The following is a 19,506-nucleotide window of genomic DNA, read 5'->3' as shown; positions in this document are numbered from 1 at the left end:
CTGAGTCACGGATGACACTAGAAACAGGAGCTACCCATGGGTCAGTGACTGACAGATCCCAGGTTCATCTATCAGTCAGATGGAGCTGTGAGTGGGAGTCTCACAGATCACAGATACGGCTGCTCTGTGACTGAGACAGGTGAGCAGGTTAGATGACATCCCATCCATCAAGTAAGCGACGCTGACCATGCTGGCCTACAACTCAACCAACGAAGTGGAGAGAGTTCCCTGTACAAAGAAGCTTGCAAATTATCAACCCAGCTCAACTCTACAACAAGACCAATGAATTAAAAGCTTGAGAAAAATGTTATAAAATATATAAACGGAAAGAGCTAGGTGGAGTAATTCCTGGTCTGTCACTGGAGGTCTCTCTGGAGTAAACACTGTTCCCGTCTCCTCAGGATGCAACCTCTAATCTACATACGCCGCATGTGGGCAGTGCTGTGATCCCTCCATTTGATTTCCTATTCCACAGGATGGGGTGGGGCCTGGGCTTGTACCTGGACAATAAACTGGTATATCATGATCAGGCTGACGAACATGCTGATGTTGGCCAGCAGAGAGAAGATGGACAAGATACGCAGGTTCCTGATGAAAGACAGCAGCACCAGGAAGGGCAGGAAGGAGAGCATGTAGAGTCGAGAGTCCATGGTGGGCGTCGGGATCACGGTCACATTGTTGTTGCAGTTGGTGGTGGTCCCGTTGGCTGCCTCTATCACCTGGAACCAGAAGGAAGGAAGGAGGAGAAGCCCTGAGTGATGGAGCCAGTGGGTTATCTTGCTGGAGAGGATCTGGAAAAAGGATCCGCTGTCTGAAATTGGCCTTATATGTAGGCACCTCTGGAGTCTTCATGGTTGCAAACTGTCTGAGCTGGGTTTGATGATGTTTCACAAGACAGAAGGATGTGGGAGACATGATGATGGGGGAATTTAATGGTAAGTTCTTCCTACCCTTATCTTAAGCATGTCTGATGTTCAGGAAGCAATGAGAAAAGCCTGCAGGCCCTGACCCAGCTATAACTGGGATGACTGAAATGAAGGGGAGCACTCTGAAGAAACACTCAAGTTCCTCCTTCCAGCCATCTGGACTCTGGCACCCTAGACACGTGGAAATCCCCCTAGGAATACCATGCCGAGAGAAGGAAACAGCCGTGGCACCAGAACTAGTCTCCTGGAAAGGGGATGGGATTATACACAGTGCCACCGAGCAGGAGAGACTGGAGTGGAGACAGTGATGGGCCGTGACGGGCAGGACCACACCTTGACCACCTGCCTCTTTCCTTCTATTTAAACTTCACCTCCTGTCAGGCCCCTGAAGATGCACTTGATGGGTCCACGGATCCTTCCTCCCAGTGAGGTTATACTTTAAGTCTTTTTCTGCTCTTCATTATCAACCCTTACTTACCAAGGACAGGTGGCTGCACCTGGCTTATTAGGGATCTAGGGCATAGGCTCTGGCCCTAAATCTATAGCCTTTTTAGACAAGGGTGATATGACCCTGGCTTCTGTCAAGGGCTGAGGCAGCCTGACACTTAAGCCTGCCCAGTAGCCATAGAAAATGACAACTGACTCTGAGGCCTCCACAGAGCTGTGCACTTGTACTTAGGTAAAGGCCGCATTAGCGAAGGCTTCCGCAGGAGTAACCTAGACAGCACCACCTGTTGCCACTCTATCCCGCAAGCTGCCCAGGAACACAGTACAGAAGCTCCCCAGACCAGCCTGAGAGGAGCTTCTTCTCCTTGTGCAGGGGAGACTTCAGCCAGGTAGAGTAAAAAGTGTTGGAAGTTTTTGCCTTTTACTGTCTACCATAATGCGGGGCCCCAAGACCTGGAGTCTGCCCCTGTGACCCGGCCCCCAGGTTAATTGTGATTGGTGAATAAAGATGCTGACAGCCAATAATAGCTGGGCAGAAAAGATATAGGTAGGGTAGAGGTTTTTCAGGTTTGTGGGGGGGTAGGGGTGGGGCTGAGGAGGGAGACAGTAGGAAGAAGCAGCCATGGAATAAAGGAAGAATGAGCAGAGGGAGGAGAGCCGCCAATTGGGTTAAGAGCAACCCAGATGGGACATAGTCAATAGTAAATGATAACGGAGTTAGTGAAGGTAGACTCTTAACAGCATGGAGAGTAGGCAGCTGCCCAGCTATCATGCTGTCTAAGGCATATTAAAATGTAAGGGCTGTGAGTGTCTTTCATTCAGAAACATAAATGGTCTACAGAGGGGACGATCAGCTTGTGTCAACACAGACAAGGCAAGAGCTCTTTACACCACAGGTGCTGGGATGAGAATCAAACACCAAAGGTTCAGCCCAGAGCCTTGGACAAAAGCTCCGCCCGACTCTCACCCTTCCCTCTCTCTCACAGGAACTCTACCTGCTTAAAGTTGTCCGCCAGAAACACGAAGTAGACACAGCAGAATCCCAGCTGAGTGACGATGAGGAAGAAGTCCACGATGCGCCTGCAGAGAGGGTGAGACAGGGGTAAAGCCCGTCAGGTCTGGAAGCTTCCCCGGAGATGAACATCTGCGCAGCTGTCCTCGCCTTCCCTTCTCAGTGGGTGACAAGAACAAGCTGTGGCGGGCCGGGCGTGGTGGCACATGCCTTTAATCCCAGCATTCTGGAGGCTGAGGCAGGCGGATTTCTGAGTTCGAGGCCAGCCTGGTCTACAAAGTGAGGTCCAGGACAGCCAGGGCTATACAGAGAAACCCTGTCTCGAAAAACCAAAAAAAAAAAAAAAAAAAAGAACAAGCTGTGGCAAGAAGGCAAGGTGTGCCAGTGCCACCGGTGCAGAGTTTTGGGAGTATCTGTGCTCTCCACGTCCCCTCCCTAGTTCTTGCCTCTCTGCATGAGCTCAGGGCATCACCAGAGCATAACCTGGCCCATGCCTTCTACTGCCCACCCACCAAACTCAATTCTTTGCTAAAGCATGAAAGCCTAGAAAGCAGGCCTTTCTCCAACTCCTACAACTGCGAGCCAAGCACTGATCTAGTTGAAGGTCTACTGGCAGAAGCACTGTGACAACAGTGGGTGACGATCTGAAGCCCTAGTGAGAGTAATGGGGTTCCAGACCTGTCTTAAATGGAACATGGCACAGCAGTGAGAAAGGATGGGTTAGAGCTGGAATCACTTCCGGAGGAAAATCTCCAAGGTATCAAAGGAGAGAAAGCAAGCTTCTAAACAGCATATACAGGAAGAGCCATTGGCCACAAAGAGAGAGAGAAATGTAAGAAGATGTGCATGTTCATACGTGCACAGGAAGTTCTGGGAGAACCCGAAGGATGCTCCCATGCCACTACACTATGGCTAGAAGTTAATACTGTTTTTCAGACCGGTCCTCTTACCATGTGCAAACAATGCTCTTCCTATGAACACGAGGAAGGGTGTGCGGGAGAACAGAGAGAAAGGGGGAGGAAGGAATGCAGACAGGAAGAACTGACTGATCAGCCAAACTGTGGTGGGCACTCTGCAACCTGACTGCTCATCAACAGGTGATTTTGCCAAGAAGAAAGGAGAAGGGAGGCAGGGAGGGAGGAGGGAGAAAAAAAGGGACACACTACATTATAGGCTGGAGCCACAAATGACAGCAAGCACCCTCTTCATCAAAACAACAGAACTGAGGATTCAGGCCCTCGACAGTACTTATCCCCTCCATGTAGACAGGAACAAAGGGTGGCTTGTTTCCCTCCAGTCACCTGAAAAGTCAGGAGAAACCTCCAAAGCTCTCCACCTGCTCTGGACACTGCCTTGCCTACCCCATACTCAGGCATCAAGATCGGCCCTGCGGCCCCTTAACCATGCATCTCTTGTCTTGTTCCCAGCTTCTCTTCCCACGCATCTATCACCCTACAAAAGCCATAAGCCCCTGCAGGGTAGGGACTAAGTAATTTATATTAGGGAAATGCCTTCTCTAAGCAGGAATCATTTTTGTGCCGCTTACGAGAGGCCACATAAAACACATTTGCTGAATAAATCAGAGCAGCCGCAGGCTCTGAGGGCCGACACAGCCTTCAGAGGTCCTTAGGTCAGGTCCCACATATTAAAGATGAGGAAGCTGAGGCCTCATGGCTAACCCCAACAATACCCTCCGCTCCTCACAATGCCCTGCATCATACCTGCCTATCTCTGGTCCCCACACTGGGAGCTGTGGCCATAGAAACAAGGAAGTCAGTTACCTTCCCCAGTGGGAGTGGCTCCGGACCCAGGTGCTGGGGCTGCATTCTAGTCCGTACATCACAGTGTCCCCATAGTCCAAAAAGGGTTTGTTCAGTCTGCAGGGTTAGGATACAAGAAAAGCAGAATGGCTGGGTTAGACCATGACAGTAAAAAGATAAATGGAGCTATTAAGATATGGACCAATTCTCCACCTGTCACCCTAGAGGACCTCTGAACCCCTTGAGGATCATAAGTGGGGTGCATGTATGTATGTGTATATATGCTTATAGGTGTACAGGTTCACATACATGGAGGCCAGAGTTGATATCGGATGTTTTCCCCCAATCACTCTCTCAAGATAGGACCTCTTACTTAACCACAGCTTGCCTACTGTGCTAGAATGGGTGTTGGAAAAGCCTCAGGGACTTCCTGCCTCTGCCTTTCCCATGCAGGGACTGCAGGAGCTCCTCCACACCAGCTTCTTTTGTTAACAGATGCTAAAGCCTGCACATTGAACATTTTACCAAATGAGCCCTCTTCCAACCCCTGGGTCACAGGTAGTAAGTGAACAGCACAGAATTGTCACCAAAATCCACAAGCATAGACTGTGGTCTCCGCCCACTGGACAGCTGTAAACTTAACAGATAGCAAGGAACCCCCCCCCCAAAAGGTCAAAATATCAGTAATAAGGAAGGGACGCAACACTGTAATGACAGCAGCCATTCCCAGCTGGATGGAGAGCCCAGACAAGCTGTCCAACCCACTTTCAGAATGAAGGGCCCACACTGACAACCTCCACCCCTCATCAAGTGGCTCGGGGCTCTCACCTACGACATAAGTGATGAGCACACTTCACCAGGATACCCATGCAGTGCACAGCCACGATACCAATCACCAGCAGGCTGAGAGGACCCAACTGGATTGCAGACAAAAGGGAGAGAAGAAGGCAGAATTAGGAGAGAGGCCAAAGGAGACAAGATATACAGATGATAAATGCTATTAAGGCACTTCTAGGAACAGAGCTCTGTCCAGCAGGAGAGAGCAGGAATCCAGGAGACTGGATCTACATGGGACCTCAGCCCTGGTCCAGACGTTGAATCTTGTGGAAAACAGTGACCTAAGATAAGCTCCTTCGGGGATTGTCTTGGATCCAGAGGGGCAGGCTCCGGGATGAAGCAGGCAGGGAAGTAATCTTGAGGGCGATCAGCGAGGTCAGCACTTGGACAGTCAATGTCTCTGAAACCGTGGTGACACTGGGCGAGCAGGTTACGTGGGTGAGTCAAAGGGAGGGCAGGACTGTCAGCTAACGTCACTGAGCCAGGCTCAGAGCCTACGCAGTGCAGTGCCTGGCACGCGGAGAGTGATGCACAGCGTTTGACGAGTGCACGTCTAAAACCCTTACCAGGAGGCCTGCGTTCTTCACTGCCAGAGGCAGCCCCAGCAGTCCGGTGCCAATGTTGCCTTTCAGCAGGTGGATCAGAGTCTGGAACCATCTGAGTAGGGAGGCAAGTGGGAATGGTTAACCGCAGCGCCGGCCAATTCGCATGGCACCAACACAAAGAGCTTAGGTACATTATCTTATCAGATCTCCCAGCAACCTGGTGCTGTTTTGTTACAAAGATAAGGGACCAACCTGTTCAAGGAGCACTTTATTTTATTTGTATTTGCTCAGTGGGGGGGGGAGGGATTGTTTTGTTGTTTGTTTGTTTCAGACTCACTAGATAATCCTCTAAGAGTCGGTCACACAATACAAGAGACTCAACCTTCCCATTGGGACCGGCATGGTGATTCTCACCTTTAATCCCAGCACTTGGGAGGAGGAAGCAGGAGGATCTCTGAGTTCAAGGTCTACAGAGTGAGCTCAAGAACAACCAAAACCTCTCTCCCACGTCTCCTCTCAAAACAATAACACAAAGTTCCTATTAGACTTTGAAAAAGCAGAAGCCAACTGCTACTGTGGACCCAGGCTAGAGATGGCCGTTCAGTGAGCCCTTGGGTTACCCCTGTGTCTGAAGAGCCGGTGTCCCTCTGACTTTGTATAGCCTGCCCCACTGTGCTGTGACGTACATAAACCCTCTCTTGGGTTCTCATTCGTTGATTTTTTTCACTTAACAAACACTATATGCAGCTATACACAGTGGGTATGGGTGAGTCGCTATGGATGCCAGGTTCTAAAGATATGTAATATCTCTGGAGGAAAACTAAAGATGAAGGGGCTGGGGACAGAGCCAGGGAGAGTTGGGGCAGGTGAGTGGAAGGCAGAGACCTGAGGCCAGTCAGGGAAGTGGAGGCGGGTAAACACCACAGGTGAGAAGCCACAGACCCTGCTGAGAAATCAGGATCACACAGGAATGCTGTGCCTTAGTGACACATGGGTTGTGGTGACAGCAAGGGTGAGTCACAAGTCCCCCTTCTCTAGGGAAGGCAGACATCCCAGATTACACAGGAGGGTGCCAGCTGCTGCCCGTGACAGAGAACGAAACAGCTCGTCACTCAGCCTTCGGTCACTCAGGACTTGACCCTGCGCACAAAGATCCCTCAAGACTGGCACTTGCATGCAAATCTACATTTGGCAGAAGTCAAACGCCCACAACACTTGCGGCCCACAAAGGCCCTTCCCTCAGGTCCACCAGGAAGGAGATCTGATTTACCTGCCATCCTGGTATCTACCTGCCATTCTGGCACCTACCATCAGGAAAAGGCCTTTGCCTCCTAGGAGAGATGTGCTCCCTTGTGCTACTCTGAGGCCACACAGTCCAAAGGCATTACAGGCAGCCAGTGGCCAGGAGATAACGGGCCTGTTAAATCTCTATCTTGTCAAACAAATGTTTAACCCACTTCAGTGCAAAGGTAAATCTGTGCCACACCCTCCCACTTCTCTGAAACCTCCCCCAGAATGCCTCTGTGCTGGGCTTCCTGGCCCTGACTACTGTCACTTGGCGTGACCATCCCTTCTGTTCTAGGACCTGTCAGCTCATCTGTACTGTGCAGTAACTGTGGAGTGCTCTCGGAGGTCAGAAGAGAGTGTCAGGTTGCCTGGGACTGACTGGAGTTATGGACGGTTGAACCGTCATGTGGATGCCAAGTACCAAAGCTGGGTCCTCTGGAAGAGCAGCAATCATCTAGATCTCCGGCCCCTCGTTTAAAAAAAAATATGTCTGTGTGTGTGCACGTGTGCATGAGTGAGGATGCCCTCAAATACCAGGAAAGGGTATGGGATCCCCTAAAGCTAGAGTTACAGATAGCTGTCAACAGCCCACTGTGGGTGCTGAGACCAGAACTCAGGCCCTCTGCAAGGGCAGCGAATGATCTTAACCACTGAGCCAGTGTTCCGGCATCACGTCCCCCACGGCTGTTTAAAATATCTCCTAAACGTCTCATCTGACAGAAGACAGCTGGGTGTCTGTTTCAATGTCTACATGCTGTGTTGCTTTGGGGCAAGTCTAGGAGAGACTGTGCTCTCCCTAGTCGTGCAGCCGGAAAAGGAAGGGACATCTTAAACGCCTCTTCAACCATGACAGTTCTTCTGACACTGCTCCAAAATGAGCTGCTGCTGTGTGGAAGCTGAACCTCCCACGATCTGTTTCCTTAACCCACTGTTGCTGCTGCTGTCTTCAGGGACCTTTCTATCATGCAAGATTTCCTAACATACAAGGAGTTTCCTGGCTCCCAAGGCATGTGCTTACCTAGGTCCTTATATAAGCTCAAAACCTTGCTTCCGAAGGTTCCCCTGGACCTCTTGGGGATGATCTCACAATGCCAGCTGGATACCAGGGTGACTTGGGCACTCTGCTTGTTTGTATTTTTCTTATTTTGCTTGAAAGCTCACAGTTCATGGGAGCCACAAAAACATTGCTGGTGTTTTGTTTTGTTTTTTCTTGAGTTAATGGGTTCACTTCATTTTCAAAGGAAATGCTAAATACTTGGGTCTGAAAAACTTAGTTAGCTGGTTGTTCTCTCTAGTAAAATAAACCATTTCTATGGGGGGGGGGGAGAAATAAACAAAACAAAAACCCCAATTAGTTCAGCTGACAACTGGTATCTGGTATTTTTTTATTTAGACTACTAAAAGCCCCGTTGCTAAAAGTTGCAGCTTAATAAGAGTTAATGACCTCCCTTTCTTGTCAAGATTTTTTTTTTTTTTTTTTTTTTTTTGGTCATTGGAGACAGGGTCTCAGGCATCCCAGGCTGTTCTTGAACTCCCTGTGTAGTCCAGGATGACCTTGAGACTTCTATCCTCCTGCCTCCACCTCCCACATGCCACCTCACCAAATTTATGTGTTTCTGAGAACAAGACCGGGGCATAGTACATGATAGGCAAGCACTTTGCCACCCAGGCTGCATGCAGCCCCAGCCCTTGTCAAACTGTCCTTTTCCTTCTACCCACATGTGTCTCAGACAATGTGGTATGTGTGTTGGGGATAGGGGGTAGGGGGTAAGTGTGAGTGGGGAAAACTGCAGACGCACACTACCCTGCATCTTTGTGCACACGTGAAGAGAGTGAAAGGCAAACAGCACCTTGGCACTTGGAGGAAGGGACTTGGTCTAGGAACCCCAGAAGCTCTGCAGACCGTATCTGGCTGTTCTGAGGCATCAGACGCCAGCGGGTAGCTGATGTCCCAGCCTGCTGACCTTTGGAAGCACTGCTAAGGTGGGATAGAGAGCTGTTCCTAACTACTCAATAGGGCAAGAAAGAAAATGTGCCCTAAAGTATAAACGGCCCTACTGTGTGTAAACCGCCCTCCAGTGTTAACAGAGGCTGCTGTCAATACTGTCAATGGCTCTACGGCACCAACTGTTAGCTGAAAATCACTATTACCCTGCCACAGAAATGTCTACAGTTCCTATTTGCACTCACTATTTTGGGCTTTTAACTGAGCCTTTAACTTCTAGAAGAGTGAGGTGTGGTTAAGCAGCTCTTCCAAGGTACTTTGCTCCTTAATAAAGTAGATAACAGGAAGGATAAAGGCTTCCAATCATGTCCCTCACACTACCTGAGAGAGATTAACAAGGGTCCCTAATCAGCCTTGGCCCACCCGGCATGTTTCCAGAATAAAAGCCAGGGTAGAGCCTGTCCCCGGGCTGGAGGGACCAATGCTCCAAGACCCCAATTAATACTCTGCCCTGTATCTTGGGAAATGTCCTGATAGAAGTCGAAAGAGGGAACTGTCTGCTCAGCATGATTTCCAAGGAACCAGGGGAAGTGATAAAGGCGACCTTGAGGACAGCCCAGGCACGTATCCTTGGATGGCTGACCTAGAGCAGCCATTCTGGCTTGACTAGCTAGCTGGACTTGACTTTCAGAGAAGTCTCTACAAAAGTGAAAATTCAGACTGCACAGAAGCACTGTGCAAACAAGCTGACAATTGGAAGTATTTCGCAAGCCCTCAAGAGACCTCCTTCTCCACACTGATGGGACAGATGAAATCAGAGGGAAGACAGGGTGTCCTGGCTGCCAACAGCTGTATCATGCACAAGCCATCTTCTTCTCCAGCTGCATTTGCAAGTAAGTCGGGAATCTGTAACAATGGGCTGTATGGGGCATAAGCTAAAAAGCCAGAATCTTTGTGCTAATGGTAGCAAGGAGCCACTCATGTGCACACACCATTTTCTACACCCACCTCAGCTCACAGGGGAAAACACCCCTCCCAGGAAAAGGTGCAGAGAGAACACCCCCACACATCCCCTTGAGCTGCCACAGTCTCTTTAAGCAGTCATGGAGAGTAGAGGCATGAGGCATTAAGACACAGAGCCATCCTCAGTAAGTCACACCCAGCCCACAAGGGACACTAGAAGGATGACAGCTGAGATTGGGGATAAATGATAGGACCGCCAAGGACAGGGACCTGGGACCTTGACAAAGGCCAGGGGCATGCTGGGAAACTCAGAACAGAACCCCATCCTCTGAAGTTTCCTCACACAGCCAGCCCAGTTTCCCAGTAGGCTTCTCAACTGGTTCTTATATCAGGAGAAACTGTGAACCAGAGAGTCAAATGTGGCCCAGATGAGACTGGGGTTTCAGGTGCCAGGTACAAGACTGAAGCCCCCTTAAGGAAAGTGGATCTCTCTTCTACCAACTCTGGAGGGTTCTTAAATACAGCTGCCACTCCCTCCCGCCAAGTGCCGGGATTGGAGTCCCAGGAGGCTCTGCCAAGGAGGCGCTAATGGGGCCAGGAGGCATCTGACACTTGGTTCTTGCCCAAGACATTATTCCTCACGAAGCTTTTAAGTACAAGCTCTTCCTGGCCACCAGCCTTTGGGAACTAACAAGAAATAAGCAATGACTAGGGAGGGGCAGAGTCCCTTGCTGGTCCTGCCTGTGGATAGCCTACTTTCCTCTGTCAAGCAGAGAGTGTGTAAAATAGGAAGGTGGAGGCACCAGTTGCTCCAAGGGAGACTTGGGGACAGGAAAGCCCACTCCATGGCAGAAGGTCACAAACACTCACGTCATGCTACTGTTCTCTCCTAAGCGTTGGTAGGAGCCGGGGGAGAAGCTCCCAAGGCCTTCAGATGGGCTCTCCTCGGGGCTCACGTCTGTGGAACTGTAGTCATGATAGTCTTCGTTCCGAAGCCTCTGTGTGGACATGGTCGCTGGGGGGACAGAGGCAGTGCTGAGATCTCCAGTAGATGGGGCCTTCAGCTCCAGTTGTGGAGTGGGCTCAGAAACAGAGGCAGACATTGTCACAGCTGCTCCCGGTGATAGATGTACTATGGAGTGAGTCTGACTAGAGTGCCCAGTACCAGTCAAGGAGGATGCAAGAGGCACGAAGTCCACGGGCAGGCTGGGCCTGCTCACCCTCTGCCTCCCCACCTTCCCACGGGGTGCCCTGCTCATAAATTTCTAAATTCATTCCAGGGCACCTGGGCAACACACATGTGAAGTAATTCTGGGTAGGGCAGGGTAATGCAAGTATACACTTCCAGGAAGCCTTCCCTAGTCTTCTGGTTGCGTTCACCCCCACCCTCCTCTGAGCTTATTATCTCTTGGACCTCAAACAGTAGTTAAATCACCTACCTATCAGTGAGCTATTATCAAGAGACATGAACTTGAAGTGTCTATTTTTATCCTCTGCCTTCAGCAGAGGACACAGTTATACTCATGAAATCCTCTCTGGGTCACCCAATTCTGCTTCAACTTCACAGGGTCCCAAACCATTAAAAAAAAAAAAAAAACCCAAACCAAAACTAAACAAAACACATTCTTTCCCACCATGAGCTCAGCCCAACCTTCAATCACCTGGAAAGAGAATCTCAATGAAGGGTTGCCTCGATCGGGTTTGCCTGTGGGCATGTCTAGAGAATTGTCTTAAAACAATGTGGGAAGGCACTGTCCACTATGGGCAACACCATTCCCTAGGGGGAAAAAAAATTCAAGCTGAGCACAAACAATCAGATGAGCATGTTCAACATTCATTTCTTTCTGCTCTCAACTGTGGATACGATTAACTGTTTCAAGTTTCCGCCTCCTTGAATTCCCTACAACAAATGGGTTATAACCTAAAATTGTTAGCTGAGCTAAAGCCCTTCTTCTCTAAGCTTGTTTGTATCAGGGCCTTTCCTTCATCACAACAAAAGGGATGAAGCTAGGACAGAGTGATCAGGAAAGCTCACCTTCTCCCCTGCGCTCTTTTCTTGGCAGCAGCCTGACTGCTGGAAAATGGTGGCAGACCGCAGCTCAGAGGAAGAGGGATGGGAGCAGGAGAGACCATGAGATACCCCAGATTTGCCTCAGTAGCTCCTCTCCTGGATGCTGTATTGGGGCTCAGAAAACGATATCCAAAGCACAGTAGAGAGTACAAAGTACAGCATTGACATGACAAGCACTCAGTACTAAAGGAGAGCTGAAGACTGCAGATACTGACCCAACAGCAAAGACTGTTGACTCTCTCCTGTCCCGTGCCTCCCTCCCAACCTTTGTCCATGAAGTGAGTCTCAGAAACCAGATTTCTTCCCTAATCTGCCACAAAAACCCAAAATGGCCATTCGGTCCCTTCTGCCTTCTTAGTCCTGACCTGGAAGACAGGACAGTTCCACACAGGCAGAAAGGATCTGAGTGGCTGGACTGGCGGGGTGTAGCGCAGTTGACTTCCATTACCACGCACTCTGTGACCAGCCTTCCCATACAGCTGCCCATGCTTCAGCAAACTAGAGTTATAGAAATGGAAATGTGAGCTCCCAGATGGACTGTTCCCCCTGGGTCCTTCCATATTCTCCTCTGAAGGCTCTCATGTCACATAAATGTTGACTAAATAAACACTTCCACCCTGATTAGCCCCTCTTAGTACAGGAGGGTTGGCTATGACCTTCCTGACGGAGAGGACAGACGGTGTCACACCTTCTCAGCCCTATGCTTTCTCTTAAATGTTTATAGATTTGCTCATGTTTAAAAGATGGTAAAAGAACCAACCCTCCCTGATGTGTACTGCTGAGGGACAGTGAGGGTGTGTCCTCTCCTCATGGCATTGGGGAAGAGAAGAGGGTGGGGCTTCTCTCAGGTGAAAGTTGTGGAAGCCCCCAGAGTCCTAGCCTATTGCTGAGGAGCATCACAGGTCTCCTCAAGCCCCTCACTGCATAGATGAAGGATCTCCCCCAAAAAGATGGAGGACCTGTCCTGCTAAATAGTAAGGAGCAAGGCAAGTATCTCTCCCTCCTGACAGCCTGTTCGTGCGGAAATGTCTACTGATGGCAGTGCCAGGCGTTGTAGGAACTAAATGGAAAAAAGTCACCTTCCTATCCTTCAAGAATCTGTAGTCAAATAAGGATGGGAAAGTACATTAGCAATAAAAATGTTCAATAAAGCCCGTCCTTCTCGGGCTCTCCCCAGCATGCAGAAACCAGCCTGACTCTCAGATGCAACCTCATGGGGAGAGGCCAGCTTTCCAATTGCTATCTCAACATCAGGCACCAGAGGATGCCTCCCTGCCTAGGGCTCCCCTCTGTGGATGCTAAAACTAGCACTGCCTCTAACACAAGAGCAATCCAGGCTAAGTCACAAACTCTCCTACTAAGGTGTGAGTCAGGAAAGCCCCCCAAGGGAAACGCAAAGTCAGTTCAGAGCCTGTCTTAGTCCACTCTCTGTTGCTGTAACAAACTGTCGGGAACTAAGGAATTTATCAAGAAACGTGCTCACAGCTCTGAGGGTTCAAGTATCTGCTAGGCTTCCCTCAAGGGTCTCACACTGCTTTAGGCACAGCAGGAAAACAGTGGGCAAGTGAGGAAGAGAGGTCACAAGGTGGAGGAGGAGAGGTCACAAGGTGAGAAGAGAGCAAAGGGAGGAGACACACTCACTTCCTAACTGTCTGTTCCCACAGTTACTAACACACTCACTGGGCAACGATATTAATTCCTCCATGAAACTGAAGTCCCATGGGACTCTTAAAGACCCCACCATTTCTCAATACCACTGCCTTGGGGCCTGAGCCCAAATGCCTTTTGGTGTAGACAAAGCACATTCAATGCACACAGTACCAGCAACCCCAGGGAGGAGCCTTCCTACCCCACAGCCTCTAGTGAAGAGTCTCAGGGTTCCACTAACTCACACGATGCAGAGATTCGAGCACACCAGGGGAGAAGAAACTCACAAGTGGACCAGGAAAAGAAAACCTGTCAAGCATCCCAATGTAGAGAGCTGAAAACCTCTGCCATTGAAACAACAGCTTAGACGTCAATGTGCATGCCAAGGGGCCTGAGTGTGAAGCTGGCCTCTATCACCAGTTTGCTTGGTAATCCTGACCAGTTTTCTCTCCTATAATCTTAGTTTGAAAATGTTAAATGCGGGGGGGGGGGGGAATGTGCACGGGGGCCTCTGTAGCTCTGATGTTCCAATCAAAGGATGTAATTACTTATGTGAACATCAAGTTATTTCTAGTCTCTTCCAACACATGGGATGCATCTAAATAGAACTTTATACGTGAACTGTAATGTTACTGAAGGCAGATGATGGAGAATCCCCCAACATCTTCCCACCCACCACAAAACCACTATGACTAGGAATGCTCGCACACACCTATAATCCCAGCAGTCAGAACACTGAGGCAATAGGATTACAAGTTCAAGGCCAGTCTGGGCAATAGAGTGAGACCCTGTCTCAAAAACCAAATTAAGCCAGATGTGGTGGTGCACATTTTTAATCCCAGCACTAGGGAGGCAAAGGCAAGTGGATCTCTCCCCTAGGACAGAATCTGTCTTTAAGGGCTGCCACACAGATTAGACTTGTTACGTGGGACCTCAAAGATCCATCAGGCTGAGACTGGCAGATGGAAAGAAAAAAGGAAATATTTGCTTGTTACAGGAAGAACCTACTACAATGTTTGCACAGTTGTCCAAACAGACAAGGCTGACTTGGGAGAAGACATGTTCCCCAGGGCTCAGCTGGTAGATGGCTTGCCTAGCATGCATGAGGCCCTGGTTCCATCTCCAGTACCTCAGAAACCAGGTAAGGGAGTGCGGGCCTGTAACTTAGGCCTCGGCAGATGGGGTCATACGGAGGATCATAAACTCAAGGGCATCCAAGGCCTGGGCTACAGGAGACCCTGTTTCAGAGACAAGAAAAAGATGGAATGGGGAGGGGACAGAAAGGTTCCATCTCTGGCAAGGCTAGGCAGTGCCCCATTCTCAGCTGGTACTTTGTGGAGGGTGGACACAGCCACCCCTTTCTACACAGGACTTCCTCTTCCTTCTGCTCCCCCACTGTGCCAGCCTCCCACTGGGCTCCCTTGAGGAAGCTAAGCATCCACACTAACTATTGCAACTCCTGCTCCTCCCCCCCCCCACATTAACTATTGCAACTCCTGCCAACCCCTCCCCCCTCCACATTAACTATTGCAACTCCTGCCAACCCCCCCCCCCAGGAGATTTAATGGGACCTGTTAAGGTTGAAACGAGGGTTGTGTAATATGAGAAAGTTGAAGCAAGCTTGTCTTTCAGGTTCTCGAGTATAGCCATGGTTTATAGATTGTGTGTGGTCCATCAAGGCAGGGCAAAAATCTCCACTCAACAGTGCTGCAGGGGGAGACTGGGGCAGGATTGTCAGGAAGGGCTCCAGGGAGAGACAATACAAACTCAGTGATAGAAACTGAACCCTGTATCCACCAGAATAAAAATGACACACTGCCTCATGAATTTGTAATTTTGTATTGTCTAAGTGTTACACTCATACTACCTTGAAAGATATTCAGTTAAGTATTAAGAGGAACAAAAATTATGTCTTGAGCTTTTGGCTGAGATCCAGTGTATAAGAAAAAAAAAAAAAAAAGCAAAGAAACAAAGGTTTTTGTTTTTTGTTTTTTTGTTTTTTTGTTTTTTTGTTTTTTTTTTTTTTGCTAGATTTGAATGCTATCACATTAAACTTAGAAATGAGACAGAATGTTCATTCTTATCTATTAGCTCGACTCAGCCAGTGCAAGGAATCTTTATTTATTTTTTTTCTTTCTTTTGGACTCAGGCTCTCTGCAACCCAGACTGGCCTCAAACTCTGCTATCCTGTGTCAGCCACTCAGGTGTTGCTTACAGGTGTGCACCCCAACACTCCACGGCTTTAGCTTTACTGAGCTTCCTAGGTGACCCTGATCACAGTAATTTACATAAAGTGCTTCAAAAGATCTAATCATATTTGATGCCTACACGTCAGGCTTTGCCTCCCACAACAGTCAGGCACCGGTGGCAATCCTTTTAAACAGTTTTTAAGATTTATTATGTGCGTTTTGTGTCAGAAAAGGCAGAGTTCCTGAAGTTGGCTTACAAGCAGCTGTGCCCTTTCCATGTGGGTTCTGGGAACCCTGGCCCAGCCTCGGGGTATAGACCGGTAACCCCAGCTACTTGGGAAGCCAAGGTCAGAAGATATCAAGAGTTCCAGACAAATTCAATTAACCTCTGAGCCATCTCTCTAGCCCTCCATGGGGATTATTTGCAAACTGAAAGTACAGTCCATTATTCTTCTGTCGTGAGTAGGACTTTGGAACCCAGAGCAAACAGCAAATTCTAACAACATGAACAGAGGACACAGACTGGATTGCCTAATGTGGTCTATAAGAAGGGAAGTGAAAACGGCTTACAGCTACAAGAATAGTTAGAAACAGCATCAGGCAGCAAGCACTCAACCAAAGCCGCCAGAGTATATACTGCAATGCAGCCTCATGCCTAAGGAGTCCCATGCTAGGACAGCCACAGGACAACTGCTGTCAGCATTGCTCAGTGGCTAAGGAACAGGCAAGCATGCTCAGTTTCTATATATGCTAAGTGCTAGGGCCAGGCCCGACTTCAAAAGAGATGGCCCCACCCAAGCCACAGATGCAGAAAGATCTCCCAAGATTCCAAGATAGCAGCAAATCAGAGTCCCAGACCAACGTCCTTCTACCACCAGATAGTGCATACCCTAAAATGCCTGGCCCCAAACTAGACCCAGAGCTAGGTCAGCTGGAGGTGTTCTGCATGGCTGGCACCAGGAAGGCAACCCTAGCTAAGGCACTCTGCTTTTGTCTGGACTCTTTCATCTGAGAGATATCACCAGTACATCAAGCTGTAATACTGTTAGGAAAATAAGATAAAGGTCAGGTGTGTTGCCTGGCACACAGTGGACCCTCAGTGATGGTAGTGATTGTTACCATGGAGACAGCCTGCCTGGACCAGAAAAAGTCTCTACAGAAACTTTGCAGTGCTTTTTCCAATTAACACTGTACAAGATTGTCCAGATTTTTGTCAACTTGACATTTCAAGCCAGGGTCACTGTATTAGTCAGGAGTCTTTAGAGGCACAAAACTGATTTTAAAAAATTATATATATATATATATATATATATATATATATATATATTCACAAGTATGGATGTATCTTGGATGGTCTTCGGTGTATGCCAGAATCCTGAAGACTGGCTCTAATGCCAGTGACAGAATGGACTTGTTGGCAACTGTGAGAGCAAGCCAAAAAAGAAAAGAAAACAAAACAAAACATTAGAACCTCCTTCTTCCATGTCCTTTACACAGACTGCCACCAGAAGGTGTGGCCCAGATTAAAGGTGGATCTTCCCACCTCAAAAAAAAAAATCTGGTTTAAAAATGGGTCTTCACGCTTCCATTGATTTAATTTAAAAAAAAAAAATCCCTCATAGGTGTACTCAGCCACTTGGGTTTTGATTAATTTCAGATGTAGTCAAGTTGACAGTCACCTGGGAGAAGGGATGCTCAATTGAGAAAACGCCCACTACATCAGACTGCCCTACAGATGCTGTCACCCATGAGCAAGTGGCCCTAGTTGATGTAAGAAAGCAGGCCAAGCAATCCATGGAAGCAAGTCAGTGTTTCTCTGTGGCCTCTGCTTCAGTTCCTGCCTTGAGTTCCTGCCCTGATTCCCTTCATGATGGGCTATAAGCTATAATAAAAGCTATGTCATAAACCCTTTCCTCCCCCAGTTGCTTTTGGCTGTGATGTTTGTCACAGCAATAGAAAGCTAATTAGGACAAGGACTGGGGTAAGTCCTTAACTTGGAAATGTTGAGTCAAGTGCTGAAACCCTGCAACGACCCACACAGACAGACTGCTGAGTTCACAAAGAAAAGCAACCCCTCAAGGATGTGTGGGGCACACGCACGGCACACAAAAGCAGCTCACTGAGTTCTGACTGAATGTCCAGGTTTCCAAGAGCAATGCGTTATGAGTAGCCCCAGATTCCGCATCTTGGGGCTTTCATGCTGTGAACCTTACATGCCATCTGTGAAGCGGAAGGATGTGTTTTTGCATCTGGCCAAAGGAGAAAGATGTTAGATCCCCAGGGCTTGGGTTCGGGTCAACAGATTAAATGTGACTCTCCTCCACGGGAAAAAGAAGTTACTTCAGTAACAGGGTTCTAAAAAGGGTTTAGCAGCAGCTGCCTGGCCAGTGGAAAAAGAAACAAAGCCATTCACCAGCCCAGCGCAGGTCTAGCTTCCAGTCAGGGCAAAGAAGCAACCAGAAGCCCAGAGGTTTAAGAACTGAAACCCTCAAGAGGTCGGGGTGGGGGCAAAAGCAAGACAATAGGATGCTGGTGAGGTAACCGTCAGTAAAATCTTGCCTTGCAAACATAGGACCTGAGTTTAATGACCAGGACAAGACAACCATGTCCTCAGAATCCTGGAGCCGGTGAGGTGGAGAAAGGGAATCCACGGGGCTCATAGCCAGCCCAACCGAACCAATCAGCAAGCTCAAGGGCAAAGGTAGATAGACAGTGCCTACGGCAGTGCTCAGACTTATGGAGGGGGATAGGAGGGCAAGGAGGGCAGGGAGAGACGGAGAGATGGGAGGGGAGACGGAGAGGGGGAGACAGAGATAAAGAAGGAAAACACAACTGACTATATTTATGTATTTAGGTCAGCTCTCTATCCAGCACAGCAATTTCACCTACAACGTTCCCCAAGGTAATCAATTAAATGCCCAATGACAACTCCCTGTGGTGACAAGGAGTTCCACTCTGTGTCCGAAGCAAAAGAGAACTGATTCCTTGAAAGTTTTTATGCTCAAAACCACTTCCCTTACCACACTGATCTTAACTGTAGCCTCCTGAATAACCAAATACATAAATCCCTCTCTCCTTTATAGACTCCCGACTAGACAAAGACAGCCAAACAGGCAGGAGGCTGAACAAACAGCCACCAGGTTTAAGGAGAAAACAGAGACATAAAAACAAAGAGGCTGCAGCAGCACAGACCCCCCCCCCCCAGCAGACACAGCCTCAGGTCAAAGCCAAGGGCTGAGAGTCGAGCCTCTTACTTTTAACCTCAACAACAGCTTTTAAGAAGCCTGGCCGAAGATGCAGTCTACTTAAAGAGTGTTTGGAACCCCTGGGTTCCATCCAAACAAAAACCCTATGCACTAATGTACCTGTTAGTTACTATAAATTAGGATGCAAACTAGAGGCAAAAGAGATCTTGGTCATGAGAAAGACAACTAAAATTATTTTTAAGTTGCTAATATCTAGTTGAGCCATAAATGGGGGGGGGGCGGATTCAAGATAATTAGAAACAGGTAAAATTCTTTTAGAACAAGATCTATTCTTGTTGTAATCTGCCTACAGATTACAAGGAGGGGGAAATCTCTCCTAATAAAATCAAACAGAAAAATATGAGTTTCAGAACAAAAGAACCCTACCATCATTCATACACTGAAAATGTAAACCCGGGTGAGGGAGAATTCAAAGTCACCTAAGGCGTCAAGCAAGAGGCAAAAGCTAAAACACGCTCTGCAGATTCCCCAAAGTCAATTCCTTCCAGGACACTATGTTACTATCCTGTTTCAACAACCCCCCCCCCCCCCAATTCCATCCATATAAGCAGTCGCTACCTGAATCTGTCAAATTTCAGAAAACAAAACAAAAAGCAAGCGGTCTTCAAGTT

At 48.5% G+C, this 19,506-nt stretch overlaps 1 protein-coding gene across 3 annotated transcripts in view; it reads right to left on the bottom strand.

Annotated features, from left to right (window-relative positions):
* The window catches only part of LOC110305107 (proton-coupled amino acid transporter 1), a 32,430-nt gene that overhangs the window by 12,000 nt on the left and 924 nt on the right, over positions 1-19,506 (bottom strand). The window contains exons 1-7 of one of the 3 annotated variants that reach the window (XM_029483672.1): positions 11,758-14,138; positions 10,593-10,737; positions 5,549-5,639; positions 4,974-5,062; positions 4,167-4,262; positions 2,369-2,453; positions 501-719 (exon numbers count right to left, since the gene is read on the bottom strand). In XM_029483672.1, coding sequence (XP_029339532.1) covers positions 501-719; positions 2,369-2,453; positions 4,167-4,262; positions 4,974-5,062; positions 5,549-5,639; positions 10,593-10,732 — 720 coding nt within the window. In that variant the 5' untranslated portion in view covers positions 10,733-10,737; positions 11,758-14,138. Of the gene's footprint in view, positions 1-500; positions 720-2,368; positions 2,454-4,166; positions 4,263-4,973; positions 5,063-5,548; positions 5,640-10,592; positions 10,738-11,757; positions 14,139-19,506 lie in introns of those variants that run through there. The other 2 variants (XM_021176894.2, XM_029483673.1) reach the window with 2 other exon arrangements.

This window comes from Mus caroli, chromosome 11, assembly GCF_900094665.2.
Source record: "Mus caroli chromosome 11, CAROLI_EIJ_v1.1, whole genome shotgun sequence".
Classification (NCBI taxonomy): Eukaryota; Metazoa; Chordata; class Mammalia; order Rodentia; family Muridae; genus Mus; species Mus caroli.
This window is presented reverse-complemented; position numbering and strand designations above follow the sequence as displayed.